The 17,016-nt window shown below is 44.1% G+C and overlaps 1 protein-coding gene and 1 pseudogene across 1 annotated transcript; one reads left to right on the forward strand and one right to left on the reverse strand.

Annotated features, from left to right (window-relative positions):
• Positions 1-5,882: 5,882 nt before the first annotated feature.
• On the reverse strand, positions 5,883-6,923 carry LOC149999804 (olfactory receptor 7D4-like; annotated as a pseudogene).
• A 7,941-nt stretch (positions 6,924-14,864) lies between these two features.
• Positions 14,865-15,959, forward strand: LOC149999805 (cofilin-1). The gene has a single exon (XM_090288789.1). It carries the CDS (start codon positions 14,942-14,944, stop codon positions 15,440-15,442), a length of 501 nt encoding a protein of 166 aa, XP_090144915.1. The 5' UTR covers positions 14,865-14,941; the 3' UTR covers positions 15,443-15,959.
• Positions 15,960-17,016: the final 1,057 nt, after the last annotated feature.

Raw genomic sequence — 17,016 nt, forward strand, 5'->3', positions numbered from 1 at the left:
TTGCGTACAGCTCGAGGTAGTGCTCGGTCCACCGCCGCATTTGCTGTTCCTGGTCAGTGATGACCTCACCTGTCTTGGACTTAAGGGGGGCGATCTTGGAGGGGATTGGGCCTGTTGCCTTCTTGATACCCTCATACATTCCTCGTGCGTTGCCTATATCGGCGGCTTCCTGAATGCTTCTGCACAGGTTTAGCCAATAGGTGTTGGCACAGTGGCGGGCGGTCTTCTGGACTTTGTTCCTGGCAGCCCGTAGAGCTTGAAGTGTACTGGGAGTGGGCGTGACCTTGTAAGCCAGTAGGGCCTTCCTCTTAGCCTCGATCACGGGTTCCATTTCTTCCCAGTGAGCCTCGTACCAGTCAGCGTTCTTCCGCTCTTTCTTCCCGTAAGCAATAATGGCGGAGTTGTATATGGCGTCGCGGAGACGTGGCCAATTGGATTCGATAATGTCATCTGCCGCCACTCCCTCGCCGAGTGCATCTTCCATCTTGTTGATGAATTGCTGGGTCTTAACTGGGTTGCTGACACAACTGGTGTTGATGCGTGGGCGACCCTTCATCTTGGAGTGGTGCAACCTCTTCGGCATTATGCGCACCTTGCTTACCACGAGGGCATGGTCCGTGTCGCAGTCTGCACTGTGGTAGCTGCGGGTGAGGAGGGTGCTGCCAATATCCGTTCTTCTGGTGATGACGAGGTCAAGCTGGTGCCAATGACGGGAGCGGGGGTGCCTCCATGACACCTGGTGGATCTCTTTGCACTTGAAGAATGTGTTTGTCACACACAGGCCGTGGTGACACAAAAGCTCAAGCAGTCGCTGACCATTCTCATTGATCTTTCCTCTCCCAAAGTTTCCAAGGCAGGTGGGCCAGGCCATGTGGTCGGCTCCTACTCTTGCGTTGAAGTCTCCAAGGAGATAGAGAGCGTTACTTCTGGGAATCTTGGATAACGCTTCGTCCAGTGCATGGTAGAACTGTTCTTTCTCTTCGGTGGTGGCGCAGAGGGTTGGGGCATACGCGCTAAGAATGCTGACTGGGCCGAAAGTTGTTGACAATCGGAGGGTAAGTAATCTCTCTGTACCTCCTGTGGGTGGCTCTATGGAGTTAACAAGCGTGTTCTTCACAGCGAACCCAACACCGTGCTGTCTTGGTTGGTCCGGAGACTTCCCTTGCCAGTAGAAGGTGTAGTTGGTTTCTCTGATAGTTCCGTTGTCGGCCAACCGGGTCTCCTGTAGAGCCGCAATGTCGATGTTTAGTCGTGCCAGTTCCCTATCGATGACAGCGGTTTTCCTGGCACCCTTGATCCACGGAAGGTCTGCAGTAAGTCCGGGGCACATGGTCCTGATGTTCCAGCTAGCGAGGCGAAGAGCCGGAGGCTTCTTTCTTGTTGTTTGCTTGGAATTAACTGGTGCGGGTGTTTTGTGGCCCACTTTTTGAGAGGCGCCTCTCTGATCCCCACGCACCCAGTGGGGCAGGCGAGCCATGGCGAGACGGTAGCTGTCCAGTGAGGTGCGATGACCTCTCCCACCGTCAGAGGAGACCCCTGGCGCTCGTTTCCTTTGCCAATCGGATGAGCTTATAACCGGTATCTGTCTCCTCCCGTGTTGAGTCGACATCTTGCGATGACGCTGGAGTGTCCTCTCAAGTGAAACTGAAGCTACAGAGCCTGGGCAGGGTGATATGGAGGGTCTGCTGTTGCCCATGCAGCAGACCCCCCCTCTCTTCGCAGCTGAAGGGTCCAAGGGAAAGACAAAGTCAATACAGCTTGGCTTCAGGTGCGCCGCAGGAGTTGCCGGTGTTGACTACAATGTCAAACCGCCTTAGGGACTCCGGCTCCGGATTTTCTGTCGGGGTTTACTCCCTTAGCCTTTCCCCTGAAGAGGTATGCCGCAAGGCAGCGGAGGTTTTTTGGAGTCAGAGTTTTCCTTCTCTGATTTTAGAGATGTCCTTCCTCTTTCCTCCTTTACAGTCTTGAGGGCAGCATTTACAGGCTAAAATAGAAAACTGGCAGTGTAACCTTCTAAGCAGATACTACCAATACCCTGCTTGGGTATACTCACCCAACAATAAACATCTCTTAAATGTCCTCCAAGTGCCATGCCTCGAATTAGTAAATGGCAGTGCAATGGCAGCCAAACATTTGGATCAGTTTCACTGAGTAAACCACCAACACAAGTAGGTTTTTAAAACAATAGAATAGTTTCTCATTTTATTAAAAATAATAACTATTTTTAAGCAACTTACCAGCAACACTGAATAAAAACCTGGCTGTGTTTCCCACTGTTTCAACTGCTCCTCAGCTGGCTTTAACACAGCAGTATCCTGACTGGTGGCCTGAGTTAAGACTTGAAGAACAACAGTGCTGGCACTATTGAGATCCATGGAAACCAATTGGCTCAGTCCGAATAGCCCGGCTCTCCAGCTTCCACTGTCCAACACGAAGTGGCGTCGGTTGGTCCCGCGCCCCACGCTTGCAAGTCCACGCGCCGCCACCCACTGATGCCGAAAGCGGCTTCTAGGAACGCGCCATGTTCTGAGTCGCAGCTCTAAACGATGCGGACGCTAGAATATCGCGTCACAGACATCCACAGCAATAAAAAAGATCAAAATACTGATACACAAAACAACACAAATGAATCTCAAAAAGCATTACGCTAAGTGAAAGAAGCAAAGCATAAAAGTCTACATGAAGTTCTAGAAAATGCAAAATTATAGAGACAGAAAGTAGATCACTGGTTGCCTTGGGCTATGGGGCTAGAGGAAAGGATGATACAACAAGACACAGGATAATTTTTAGGGAGATGGAAATGCTTTAATCTTGATTCAATAGTAGTTATGCTACCGAAAAGCAATTTGGGGTCCTGCTGCCTGCCGCCACCCTCTAGGCAAAATTCCAGAAGCAAAGGTTTGGTGATAAAGAAAGTCTATCCAGTCACAGCTTCAATTACTTAAGCCTATCAATTAAGGCTAAACTCTAACACCTGGGCCCTGCTATCATTTCCCCCTGTTTTAATCACCTTATTTCTATAGGGCTAGTTACAAACTAAAACAGCATAAAATACAAAAACTACACAACTTTGGAAGAATGACAGGCTTCTGCCTCATAGCCTGTTCCCTCTAGAACACCCAAAGAATAAACCAGGGACCCTCTGCCAGGCCAGCCCAATCCTTTAGAAAAATAGGAAGCCCCACACTTTGTTCTTCCACAGAGACACGAACTTAACAATATACTGTCTAAAAACGCTTTAAGAGAACTCCAGAAACCAGTTAAAAAGTCATAATATCCCAGGAAAGTGCAAAGCCAAAACCAGCTACATTAAAATGGTTAAAAAAATTATTTCACCCATGAGAGCCCCTCCCCTAAGCCAGCACAGAAACAACCTTAAAGAAATGAAGACCTAATAATTATGAGACAAAAATAAAAACGACCATCTTAAATAAGTTCAATGAACTTCGAGAGAAAACAGACAACTAAGGAAAATCAGGAAAATGATGCATGAACAAAATGAAAGTATCTTAAAAAACAGAACTTCAGGAATTGAAGAATATAATAATTCAATTAAAATATTCACTAGGAGGACTTCCGGCCAAGATGGAGGCATAGACAGACATGCGGCGTCTCCCTCCACAACTAAGAAGGAATACAATTACCTCAAAACTAGAAACAACCATAAATTCCAGAAAATCAAAGTGCATGGAAGTCCAGCAAACAAAGATATAACCTGCAATCAGGACCACCCTATTCAGCTGCACGTTTACATACTACATAAAACACTTTTAACTTTGAAATAACTGTAGGCTGAGAAAAGGAAATCAAAGTTGCAAAGACACGACCTGAGTTCTGCACGTCCCCTCACAGCGTGCAGTGGTTTTACGCAAAGTGAAGTGCGTCAGTCCAGGAGCTGAGCCTGCAGGGGCCTTGGCATGGGGCCTTTGACATGGCTCGGCCATGTCAAAAGAATGGATGCAGGCCGTATCCCCAAAGACCTCCTCTACAGCGAGCTAGCAGAAGGCAAGAGGATGACAGGGCGCCCAAAACTGCGGTTCAAAGACATCTGCAAAAAGGACATGACACAATGCTCCATCAATCTCAACACATGGGAAGTTCAAGCAGACGACCGCCTAGCCTGGAGGCTCGCGGTCAGGCAAGGTACGTCGCGCGCGGAGGCTGCGCGCAACGAGGAGGCGGTCCAGAAAAGATCGAGGCGGAAGCAGCGTCAACAGCGGCAACTACGGCCATCTGCCTTCACCTGTACCAAGTGCGGCAGGGATTGTCACTCCCGAATCGGACTGCACAGCCATTCTCAGCGGTGCAGATAGACTCTCAAGAAGCTATACCATCGTCTCTCGAGACGGACGGCTGCCGACGACGACGACTGGTCAGTGAAAATGTTGATGGGGTTATGGCTACACAGCTTCGATTGGACAAGGATGTCTCAGTCCCATTGGTTGAAACAGGATTCCAAGAACTCCTCTATAAGGGCTGGCTCAGGTAGCAGGAACACAGTGCCCTCTCCCAAAGATAAATCACTCAAAAACAAATTTTATTCTATTGTATTCATTATCATATATTTAGGGTCTTGGGGTATATCTTAAAACTGTAATGCTGGGAAATAAAAATCCAATATAACAAGGACAGCAAAGAGGAAAGGAAGAAAAGAGAAAGGGCAGACGAGAGGAAAGGGGAAAAAACTGAGACAACTGGAATAGAATAACAATTAAAAAATGATTTTTATAAAAGGAAGGAAAGAAGGAAAAAAAGATTGAAGAAATATCTAAGACTTATACAACACATTAAAATGAATCACCTGAACAGGGACAGGTCTGATAGCTCAGGAATGTGGGCTCGGTGTCAGGTTAGAGTCCATCCCAATCTCAATTTCTTTCTCTGAAAAATGGGGTAAATAAGATTTTTTTAAAAAGTTCAAAGAAATGTCATGACCTTGTAAAATTATACATGTAAAGCAGCTATTTTTCAACCTCTTTCATCTCATGGCACACGTAAACTAATTACTAAAATTCTATGACACACCAAAAAATAAAACTTGTCAATCTGACAAAAAAAAAAATAGGTATAACTTTGATTCATTCATACCAGATGACTATTGTTGTGTTGGCTGTTGTCTTTTTTTTTTTTACAACCTAAGGGAAAAGAGGTCAGTGCCCCTGACTAAATAGTCAGATATCCCATGTTTTAAAAATTCTTGTGGCACACCGGTTGACAATCACTGAGGTAAAGCCAGCAACAAGCACAGTCCTAATATGGTAAGCATTTTTATTACTACAGTGTGATTATTATTCCACTTCTTCCAGAGAAAAACAGACACACAACCAAATTAAGGTGAAGAATATCAACATTTGAGAGGATAATCTAGGGGTAAACCATATCAGCACTTCATGAGAGTGCTTCAAAGCTAATTTTGGAAATCTCAGGAATGGCTAAAAGAAAGATACAGCTTTATGGACTGCAAATAGAGAAGGAAAAGAAAAAAGGAATTACTGAGGAGGTTGTTGAGAAACTAATATAAAAACAAAATAAATAAAATAGAAACAGATTCACAGATATAGACAGGAAATTGATGGTTGCCAGAGGCAAGGGCGTTGAAGAACTGAGTACAAATGGTGAAGAGATTAAGAAGTACAGATTGGTACTTCTGAAGTAGTCATGGGGATGTAAAGTACAGCACAGGGAATATAGTCGATAAGATTGTAATAACTATGGTGTCAGGTAAGTACTAGAAATATTGGGGGAAACACTTTATAAAGTTTATGATTGCATAACCACTATGCTGTACACCTGAAAATAATACAAAATAATATTGAATGTAAACTATAATTAAAAAATAAAATTTAAAACTGAAGTAAAAACAAAATCATAGGTGCTTTGAGAATAGAAGTAGTGAAACATGTGTTTTTAGGAAAGAAAAAGAACCAGATTTAAATCCACAACATTGGCCTTTGAGGCCCACAATGTCCATTTAGTTCTGCATTGAGTGATCTATCACAGACAAGGGATTCAGGCCCCTTCCCATCCTTGTTCCTCAGGCTGTAGATGAAGGGGTTCAGTATGGGGGTGACCACGGTGTATATCACTGAACCCACTGAGTTGTAGGGAAGAATGGGTCACAGCAGAACTAAAAGAGACCCCCAGGCTTGTCCCATAGAACAATGAGACCACACAGAGGTGAGAACCACAGGTGGAAAATGCTTATATTTTCCCCCTGCAGAGGACATTCTCATTAAAGAGTAGACAATCTGAGAGTAGAATAGAGAATCCCAGTGAGAGGAGTCACACCCAGTAGGGCAGTTGTCACGTACAGGAAGATGTGATGGATGAGGGTGTCCGAGCAGGCTACCTTGAGCATCTGAGCCAGTTCACAAAAGAAGTGTGGGATTTCAGTTCCCGCACAGAAGGTCAGCTGCCTCATCAGCAGAATGTGAACCAGGGAGACCCAGAATATGATGAACCAACACAACAGAACCAGCAGGCCACACAGGCATGGGTTCATGATGACCATATAGTGCAGGGGGTGGCAGATGGCCACATACCGGCCATAGGCCATCACAGTCAAAAGGAAACCATCCATTACAGCAAAAATCATTAAAAAAAAAAAAAAAACACTTGAATGAATCATCCGAAGTAGGAGATGGCTTTGCTCTGTGTCTGGATGTTCACCAGCATCTTCGGGATGGTGGCGGAGGTAAAACAGATGTCTACCAAGGACAGATTGGAGAGGAAGAAGTACATGGGGGTGTGGAGGTGGGAGTCTGAGCTGATGGCCAGGATGATGAGCAGGTTCCCAAGCACAGTGACCAGGTACATGGACAGTAACATGCCAAAGAGGAAGGGCTGTAGATCAGGATCCTCGGAGAGACCCAGGAGGAGGAATTCTGATGCTTCTGTGTGGTTTTCTGCTTCCATGCTGCTGGTGTGTCTGCTGGAGAAAGAGGCAAAAGCAACATTTAGGAAACTGCCAACTGGCACATCAGCTAGTCATCAGCTTTGCTTCCACCTTTGCAAGGACTTCCTTCACCCTCAATCAGTCCTTCCGATGACAGTGACTAACTCAGACAAATGGTAGCCATTTTCATTTCAAATATAATTAGTTGGCCTGTTTTAAATTTATCAGAAATCTTTATCTCCTACTCACTTGTCCTAATTCTACTTTAAGCTAGGGATGTAAACCAATCTCTTCTATGATATGACGCTTCCAAAAAAATTGAAGACAGTTCATATCTTTCCTTTGATAATCTCCATACTTCCTTCATTTAAAATAGCTGTATAACAGATACTAATTCCAGGGTTCTCAACTCAAACAGCCTCAGTTCTATTACCTGATGTTTCCCATTGATGTGACAGTAAACTCTCCAGTGCCTTATTTTATTTCTAAAAATATTACTGTTATTACCTTCTTTGTGAGTATTAAAAATATCTTTGTGCAGAGCAGGATCTTAGTAAATTATATTTATTATTTTTTTATTGTTATTATTAATCTATTCTTCTTAGAACAATGATCTTTGATATATAAATCTCCCAAAGTGCAGTGTAGAGATGTGATTCAGAAAATGGAACTTTGAGTGAGACTTCCTACAACAAAATTTTGGTCCACCAACTTCCTATGTGCATGACCTTGGCAAAGCTCTTTGATCTCCTTTAGCTGCAGATACTACCCCTCTATAATGGGAGTCACAGGTATTTTCTACATTGTAAGACTAATGGTGATTTAAATGAGATGATGCATGTGATTTTCTACTGTGGTTTCTGTGACATCAAGGGTACACCTGATAAGTGTGAACTTCTGTTCTTAGCATCACAACAAATGTCTGGCATGGCCATCATTGATCAATATTCCCCCATAAACGGGGCCAGCCATCGAAGATGGAATTCTGAGCATTATAAACACAACAGGTCTGTCACCTCTTTTGATCACCATGCAGCACTTCTAATTAGTGAAAACCCTTGTGGCTCTGCTTTCAGTTGCTGCCTGCCAGGTGGATTCTTCCAAGGAGAGTGAAAGGCACGTGGGCTGCCTAGGTAAGAGGGGTAAACAAAAGTTACAAAAACATTCAAATAAAATACAAAGCATGTGTGAGAGTGTATGCTCACGTGTACATGCTCCTGAGTAAAGGCGCATTGCATTAAAAATCGGCAGTTGGCCCTGGCTGAGTGGCTCAGTTTGTGGGAGCATAATCCCATATGCCAAAAGGTCCCAGGTTTGATTCCTGGTCGGGGCACATACAGAAGTCAACCGATCGATGTTTCTCTCACATTGATGTTTGTCTCTCTGCTTTCCTCTCTCTCTCTAAAATCAATAAACATATCCTAAGGTGAGGATTAATTTTTTTTTAATTGGAGTTAATTATAAAAAAAATTTTAAGTATTGATAGATTTGATTTATACTGCAAAGCTTCTATAAATCCAATCATCCCTAAAAGATTGAGGCTAATTTAAGCTGAAAATAAATATTTATATTCTCTGTGACAGAAAAAAGATTGGCATTATTAGCGCCTAGAGAATGCAGTTAATTCTAGAGAGGAAAAAACCATTGAGAACCCATTTAGTCTTAGGAGGTAGGTAGAAAAAGCTTCTCTGAAATATGAACATTTGAACTGTGAGAGGAAGGATGGGTGATTGTTAATCAGAAAAAAGAGGGAAAGGGCCAGCTTTGGGGGCTGAGAGGACAGGATTTGTGTTTGTCCTGGGGGTCAGTGAGGCTGGGAAGAAGAGGGATTGGAGAGGCCACTGAGATGCAGAATGGAGGTTGAGATCAGGATCACAGAGTGTGTGAGGCCCATCTCTCAAGCATCCTGAATTTCTCTGAAGTGCCTCTCATGTTGGTAATTTTATGTTTATTCACGGTTCAGATGTCATGACTGTTTTACTCACCCTTACCTTCTATGGTGCCTGGCACAAAGTAGGTGCTCAACACATACAAATATTAGATGTATACTTGAGATTGAGACCTAAAGCATCAATTATAACAACAACAACGAAAAAGCAATCTTCAAGGGTATCGTGTGCCTGCATAGAGACACAGAATAGAATACGTAGTAAAGTTAAATAAAATGGACCCATATCTATTTTAAAAGAATAATATATCATGAACAAGTAGTACCTACTCTAGGTATGAAAAGCTGATTTAGTACTAAAATGTTTACAAACATAACTCACCAAAAAGTAGGTCAATAAAGAGGAATCATAATCATAATCACAATTAAAAATGTATTTGAGAAAATGTAACATCCATTGCTGTGTTTAGCAGCCATGACAGAGCCTCTCACTAAGTGAGGAAACTAAGAACAATTTCTTAACCCAGTAAAGAACAGCTGTTTTAAAACTGCAGCCAACAGTATATTCTACACTAAAATACAGGACATGAGTTAAATTCAGAAACAGGCCAAGACAGTCTGCACCAGCATCAGTCACTCCTGAATCAGTAATCTCCAACATCAATCATTCCAGTATCAATAGTCCCCTGAATATTTAAAGAAATTGGTAAGATGCCCTTGCTGGTGTGGCTCAGTGGATTGAGTGCTGGCCTGCAAACCGAAAGGTCACCAGTTCAATTCCCAGTCAGGGCACATGCCTGGGTCATAGGCCAGGTCCCCAGCTGGGGGCATGCAAGAGGCAACTGATTGATGTATCTCTTGCACATCCATGTTTCTCTCCCACTTCCTCTCTCCCTTCCCCTCTCTCTAAAAATGCATTAAATTTTTTTTAATTTTTAAGGAAATTGGTAAGATGAGAAAAGGAAATTAGTCTAATTAACAAACTTCAGAAAGAAGTACATTATTTGTAGATAATATTGTGGACACTGAACAACAATAAAAACTATTAAGTGCTACGAGTAAGTCCATTCTACTGCAAAAATAGGGACTTCGATAGAAAAATCCATTCACACAAGAAACAAAACCGATAATACCCCATGCATAGTAGCTCTCCAGTGAGTAGTTAATAAATAAGTAATTAGACACAGACTCGTAGAAGAGCCTACACTTATAAGAAAGAGTTGAAAAGAGTTGGAGACTGGGAAGTGATTCTTACTGGAGAGAGGCTCTAGATTCCAAAAATAGAGAAGGGACCAGAATAAGAGCTGGAAATGACAGGTTTCAGGAGAAACTAAAGTATCTTAAACCTACAGGGATTTCACCTTCATTGACTTTCTCAGCCTCGTTATTCTAGAGAGGAAGTCCAGTACCCACTTTTTCTTTTTCTTCTTACTCTACCAGCCATGATAGGCTACAGTGACCCTCTGCAAGGGTTATCACTGAGGCCCTCTGTTCTCTGAGGTCTGTCCCAGAGAAGTCCATTTGGGTTTTCACCTAGGCTGGGATCAAAGAATTACAGGAAATGGGCAATAGGGACATGCTATTATCATCTCAAGGGTTGAATTCTCAGAGCTCCATATTAAATAAATTGTTCTATTGACTTTGCTTTCTCCAAACAACACAGCTCCCTTGGAGCACAAAGATAACAGAAGGGAAATTTTTCAGCCAATGCTGTGTCTCTTAGGCAACAGTGGGGGAAGAAGATATTTTCTCCAAGGAGGAAGACTTCTTTCTTGGTTAAACTTAGAAGTGACAAGGTGTCCCCTAAGGAATCACTTGGTGTTCATAGTGTCATGCAGGCAAAGAGGTCCTGTCTGAAGAAAAGCAGAGTGGTTAATATTTTGGGTTCTGTTGAAAGAACTAACCAGATGGGGACTGAAAAATACCCCTTGACCTTTACTGGTGACATGGAAGCTTTGCTAATAGAGGATCTCTATTTATTAGAACATTGAGGAGTAGGGGCAGAAATAATTCAGCTAAAGTGGGTGGAAGAGTGAGTATTGAGGAAATATAGGAAATATAGGTTGCAAACATAAGTTACCTATACAGCTTGTCAGGGAAGGGTAGACAGAGGTAAAACAGCCTAAAGGAAGTATAGAGTACGGAGGAGTTTAAAATTTTTTAATAGACAATAGGGGGACATGTAATTTCAAAGAGAAAGATCATATTTAGTGTAGGTATTAGAATACACAGGAAATCTTGCTACTTAATTCACAAGACGCAGTATACACCCTCAATCAATGACAATAATAATGTGCTATATCTCCAGTTTATAGAAGTCATGGGTCTAGAAATCAATGAATGGAAGCACAATCAGCCCCCCTTGGAATAAGTTGGTTCTCGGGTGGTTGAGCCCGTCCTGACTGAGGCCAGCAAGAAGGGGGAGCCCTGGGGTGCATGGAGGGTGTAAAAGGACATCTTTGGCCCTGGCCTTCCAGGTGCCTCCTTAGGCATGGCTCCCTCCACTTGCATCAGCCAGGCCCTCAGTCCCCACATTGAGCTGGGTTGGGAGGAGCAGTAGGGGGGCTGCTGTGGGGTGTTTTCATCCATTGCGCTTCTCTCTTCAGAAGCCTTCAAAGTAACCTTTGTGATTTCTCTCCAGAAGGAAAAGGATTTCCTCTGTGTGAGTCCCATTGCTCCTACCCCCAGGCCACCAGTTCCCATGGACCTGGAGACACCGGAGTGTTCTCATGAACACTGGGGGGAGGTTGGTCGAAGCCTCTGTTTTTGTATGAGTAAGAATGTTCCCATTTGAGAATATTGTCATCTGAAAATTTGGCATTACCTTTGCCTGTTCTTTATTTTTGAACATTACATACAGGTAGAAAGATAAAATACTTTCTGTATATTTGTAAACCAAGTTGATTTTAGACTTCAATAAAAATAAAAGCATTTATTTGAGCCAAAGGAGCTGTGCAGCCCAGAAGACACTGATTCAGTTAGCAACTTAAATTGTGCTCCACCAAGACAAAGAGGAGGCTGTCTTTTATAGCAAAAGTTCCTGCCCAAGCTCCCAATTTTATGTAAATGAGGCTTCCAAGTTGTGCAGTTCTGATTGGTCTAAATTGTGCTCTGACTGGTTGGTATAGATGCAAAAGAGGATATAATTGGTGTAGTCCATTGTTTGAAAGACAGAAGCAGGGTTTCCCTGCAGTGGTTGACTCAGGCAACAGGCAGAGCCTTGTACAGGTGGTTGAAAGCTCAGTCTGTGGATTTTCCTGAAATGCAGAGTGCATGAGAGGCCTCTGCAGTGGCTGCTAGACTCCGGTTATAAATTTAGGCCCAGTTAACCACGAGGAGTCCATTTTGACAGATATATTGCTCCTCAGGTTTCACATTTCCTCCTTTTTGATGAGGTCACCTTGTCCCATGGCAATGCCAGAGTGGTTTGGCTACCAGCTCCTGTTCTGTGCAGTCCTTCAGTGATACCCCTGTGGCTGGGCAGCAGCCAGTAGAATAACGAGCACCATTTGTACACAGGAGGTCTCTGGGCACCTGCAGAACTCAGAGAAATTCTCTAAGGTTAAGTTTATCCTGAGATGCTGAATTTGCATGGCCTCGGCAGGGTTCCTTACAGTATCTTGTAAAACAACTAGAGCAGTTTGAGAGGATTTGAAGAACAAATAAAAACACCCATTCCACAGTATCAAGGAAAACCATGGGAAATGGGTGAACGGCATTCAATATTGGGAATCAAAAACTAAGCACATCTACATGCTGCCTATAAGAGACTTATTTTAGATTGAAAGATGCACACAGAAACTGAAAGTAAAGAGGTGGAACTTCCCCTCACCAGCTTTATTATCACTGAGTAAGAATGATGAAATTGATTCCTTTGATAAGTGATTCCTTTGTGCTTTGGGGGGCAGTAGTGAAAGGAGATATCTCCCAGTGGGTCAGAGTTACCTGGTGTACAAACTCAACATGAAGAGTATGTCCTCTCCCCGCGATTGAACACCAGTGCAAAAACTGGCCCTGCTCTCCTCACCCCTAATGAAGAAAATTCTGTCCTACCTCAAGGCTCTTGTACTAAAGGGATGCCTTCCTGCTGTTGCATCCTGTGGAAAGACACACTGCTTAGTGGCAGCAATCTCCTTTGTAAAGTCCCCCTTCCTCCCCAGGGACTCACAGGCCACCAATTATGTGAGAAGTGGCAAAGGAGTCAAGGAAATAGAAAATGTGGAAAGAAAGCAATGACCTATGAGAGAGGCAGTCTGGACTGAGAGTGAAGAAAGGGCCGGAGCTGTGGTGACTGTAGGAGTCACCACAAGATCAAGGGACAATTCCCATGGGACCCTCAATGGATGGCACTCCTGGGGACTAAGGGAGACAGGACCATGCTCATCTGGGATGGAACAGGACAATGTGAAGTCTGTATGTCACAGGCAAAGCTGGACAACAGTGGGAGAGCACCTGTCCCCAGCATCGTCACTGTTTTGTTCACAGTGGGACAGTCATGCAGTCTCACTGCTGTGTCACAAGAGTGCTTTCAGTTCACTGTTTGTGATGATACCAAGCACTTCCCCACAAGGTGGCCATGTCCCTGTCAGATATAGCCTCTGGCAAGGGGTGGCTCCCTTGCAGGCCTTGGCCAGAGGGACTCAACGTAAATGGGTTCAGTGAGCATGTACACAGTGAAGCGGTCGCTGTCTGCACAATGTAAAGCACGTTAGCCCAACAAGAGAATCAGGTGGTTAGAAGATAATTAAGTGTCCATCCTGTGGGCCCACTTTTGGCCACGATGCAACCTGGAAGGTGTAGCAACTAGACTGGCCTGGCTTGGCTATCAGCGGAAAGAAAAACACATCGTGCATAGAGATGATAGGGGCCGAGTCACTAATGCTTAAAAGATATCTGTAGAGCCACCCAGACCACTGTCCCTCTCAGCAGACCCTTAGATTCCATGACATCAAAAGGAACTGAGAACAGAAGGCTTTCCCACTCTTTTTATAATACATTTTCTTTACAGGATGAGGTTTTAATATATGTAAAATGAATGGAAATGACCAAAAGCTTTCTCACATTGTTTACATTCTTGGGTTTCTCTCCACTGTGAGTTTGTACATCTTTACAAAGGCCTGAGCCTTGAGTGAAGGCTTTCCCACATTCCTTACATTCATAGGGTTTCTCTCAAGTAAGGGTTTGCATATAATGTGAAGGTAGACAGCATATATTCAAATGTGGAAAGTGCCTCTTCAGTGTGAGATTTTCCATGTTCCCTGAGAAGCTTGAAGGTAGGCTCTTCTATAGCAGTGTAGATTCCCACATGAACTTAAAATATGAATATCAAAAGGTTTTCCCACATTCCTTACATTTAAACTGTCTCTTAGGAGGATGAGTTTCTACAGTTACACCTGTTAGTGGAGTTAATAAATGCTCTACTGCATTCCTTCCACTCAATAGTGTTTTTCTCCATTCTGAATACTCATCTGTGCGGGAAGGTGAGCTTTACTACCAAAGCCTTCCCCGTTGTCACTGCGTTTGAAGGCTTTCTCTTCACACTACTTTCCCAGTACCCAGTATTGGGAGTCAGGCTGACAGCTTTTCCACATTGATTAAACACAGACAGCTTTTCTCCAGCAGAGGTTTTCTTCTGCAGAGCAAGGAAGCTTTGCTTTTCCCATACTGATAACCCTCATGAGAGTTCCCTCCACTTTGACGTCTCCTCAGTGTCTTATGGCATGAAGTTTTGCTGACATCTCTTCCACGTTGTTTATAGCCACAGAGTTCCCACCCATTATGTAGTCTATCATGTTGATGAATAAATAAATGATGATTCAAAGATTTCTCAGCCCTGACTGGTATGGCTCAGTTGGTTGGGCATCATCCCCCAAAGCAAAAGGTTGCCAGTTTGATTCCCAGTTAAGGCACATACCTGGGTGGGTTTGGTCCCGCTTGGGGCATGTTCTCTCTCACATCAATGTTTCTCTCCCTATCTGTCTCCCTCCCTTCCCCTCTATCTAAAAATAAATAAATAAATCTTTAAAAATATATTTTTCAAACTCATTAATCCTAGTCATCTCAAAATCAAAATATCGTTCAGTCGGATCCCGGCAGCAGCTGCAGCGGTTCTCATCTTCCTAGGCTCCTCTCGCTATCTCCTTTTTGCTTCCGGAAGCATGGCCTCTGGTGTGGCTGTCTCTGATGGAGTCATCAAAGTGTTCAATGACATGAAGGTGCGTAAGTCCTCGACACCAGAGGAGGTGAAGAAGCGCAAGAAGGCGGTGCTCTTCTGCCTGAGTGAAGACAAGAAGAACATCATTCTGGAGGAGGGCAAGGAGATCCTGGTAGGTGATGTGGGCCAGACTGTAGACGACCCCTACGCCACCTTTGTGAAGATGCTGCCGGACAAAGACTGCCGCTACGCCCTCTACGACGCAACCTACGAGACCAAGGAGAGCAAGAAGGAGGACCTGGTGTTTATCTTCTGGGCCCCTGAATCTGCACCCCTTAAGAGCAAAATGATCTATGCCAGCTCCAAGGATGCCATCAAGAAGAAGCTGACAGGGATCAAGCATGAATTACAAGCAAATTGCTACGAGGAGGTCAAGGACCGCTGCACCCTGGCAGAGAAGCTGGGGGGCAGCGCTGTCATCTCCCTGGAGGGCAAGCCTTTGTGAGCCCCCTCCAGCCCCCTGCCTGGAGCATCTGGCAGCCCAAGACCTGCCTGTGGGGGTTGCAGGCTGCCCCCTTCCTGCCAGACCGGAGGGGCTGGGGGAATCCCAGCAGGGGGAGGGCAATCCCTTCACCCAGTTGCCAAACAGCCCCCCACCCCCTGGACCTTCCTCCTCCCTTCACCCCTGACGGTTCTGGCCTTCCCAAACTGCTTTTGATCTTCTGATTCCTCTTCGGTTGAAGCAGACCAAGTCCCCCCCTAGGCACCCCAGTTTGGGAGGGGCATGTATTTTTTTAACGACACCCCAACTCCCCACCTGTCCCCTTTCCCATGCTGCCAACTTCTAACCGCAATAGTGACTCTGTGCTTGTCTGTTTAGTTCTGTGTATAAATGGAATGTTGTGGAGATGACCCCTCCCCATGCCACTTGGTTCTCCTCCCCTTTTCCACCTGGTCATAGCCACTCATGGAAGCAGGACCAGTAAGGGAACTTCAATTAAAAAAAAAGAAAATAAAAAAGACTCACTTAAAAAAAAAAAAAAATCAAAATATCAATACAATGATTACAATTTTTACCATTTCCATAACATTCATAAACCTCCAGTCCTGTTGATTTCTTATAAGTTGAATGATGAATCCTTCTGCCAGAATGACGTGCCATCAACTCTAATCTTAAAATATTCTGGTATAATTTCACATTGTTTTAAAAACTCAATGTCTCAGTATATATAGAAATGAGTACTTACCTGTTCCTTCCCTGTGGCCACATGCCCTCCTTGCTCACACCGCCTCCTGACCAGCCCCACTGCTTCCCTGGGTAGACTCCCCCTCCCCCCGGCCATGGCCTGCTGTGCCTCCTGTTCCTAGGGAACTGTATGCTAAGCTTCTTTCTTCATGACAGTCATTTCCATGTGTGCGTGCTTTCCCATACCTGGCCAGGACAAATCCCAGGTACTCTTAAAACAGTATGGGTTTACATGGCAAAGGGAAATTAAGGTTGTTCAACAGCTGACCTTAAAATAGGGAGATTATCCTGGACTATGTGGTTAGGTCCAATGCAATCTCAATGGTCCTTAAAAATAGAGGAAGGCTGAGGTGGCAGTGTGGGAGGGACTTTGATGTCACTGGCTTTGATGATAGAAGAATGAGACAAGAGGCATTAAGGAGCTGGAAAAAGCGAGTGAGCAGAGTCACCCCTAAACATAGCCCTGCTGACATCTTGGTTTTAGCTCAGTGAGACCCTTTTTGGACTCCTGATGTCCAAAATTTTAATATATTTAATATTTGTTCTTTTATGTCATTAACTTGGTGGTAGTTTATTAAAGCAGCAATAGATAACTAATACTTAATGTAAAGCTGGGATATTAGGGTAAAGACTGTAAGGTCAAAAAGGAATACCTATCTTTACTGTGATGTTTAGTGACAGCTTTGCACACTCTGTTGCACAAAGTCAGCTTTTAAAAATGTCCCCAGTGACATTCATGATCAAATCCCAGTCATGGACACCAACCTTAATTCTATTCCTATTTCACAGGCCACTACTTCTCAATCTATTTGCTACTTCCTCCCATAACCCCA

The sequence above is a fragment of the Furipterus horrens genome, unplaced genomic scaffold (assembly GCF_987537825.1).
Source record: "Furipterus horrens unplaced genomic scaffold, mFurHor1.1.pri manual_scaffold_10, whole genome shotgun sequence".
NCBI classification, from domain to species: Eukaryota; Metazoa; Chordata; class Mammalia; order Chiroptera; family Furipteridae; genus Furipterus; species Furipterus horrens.

Excerpts from the sequence above, each read along its gene's own strand:
- LOC149999805 (XM_090288789.1), top strand. The coding sequence starts at position 14,942 with ATGGCCTCTGGTGTGGCTGTCTCTGATGGAGTCATCAAAGTGTTCAAT.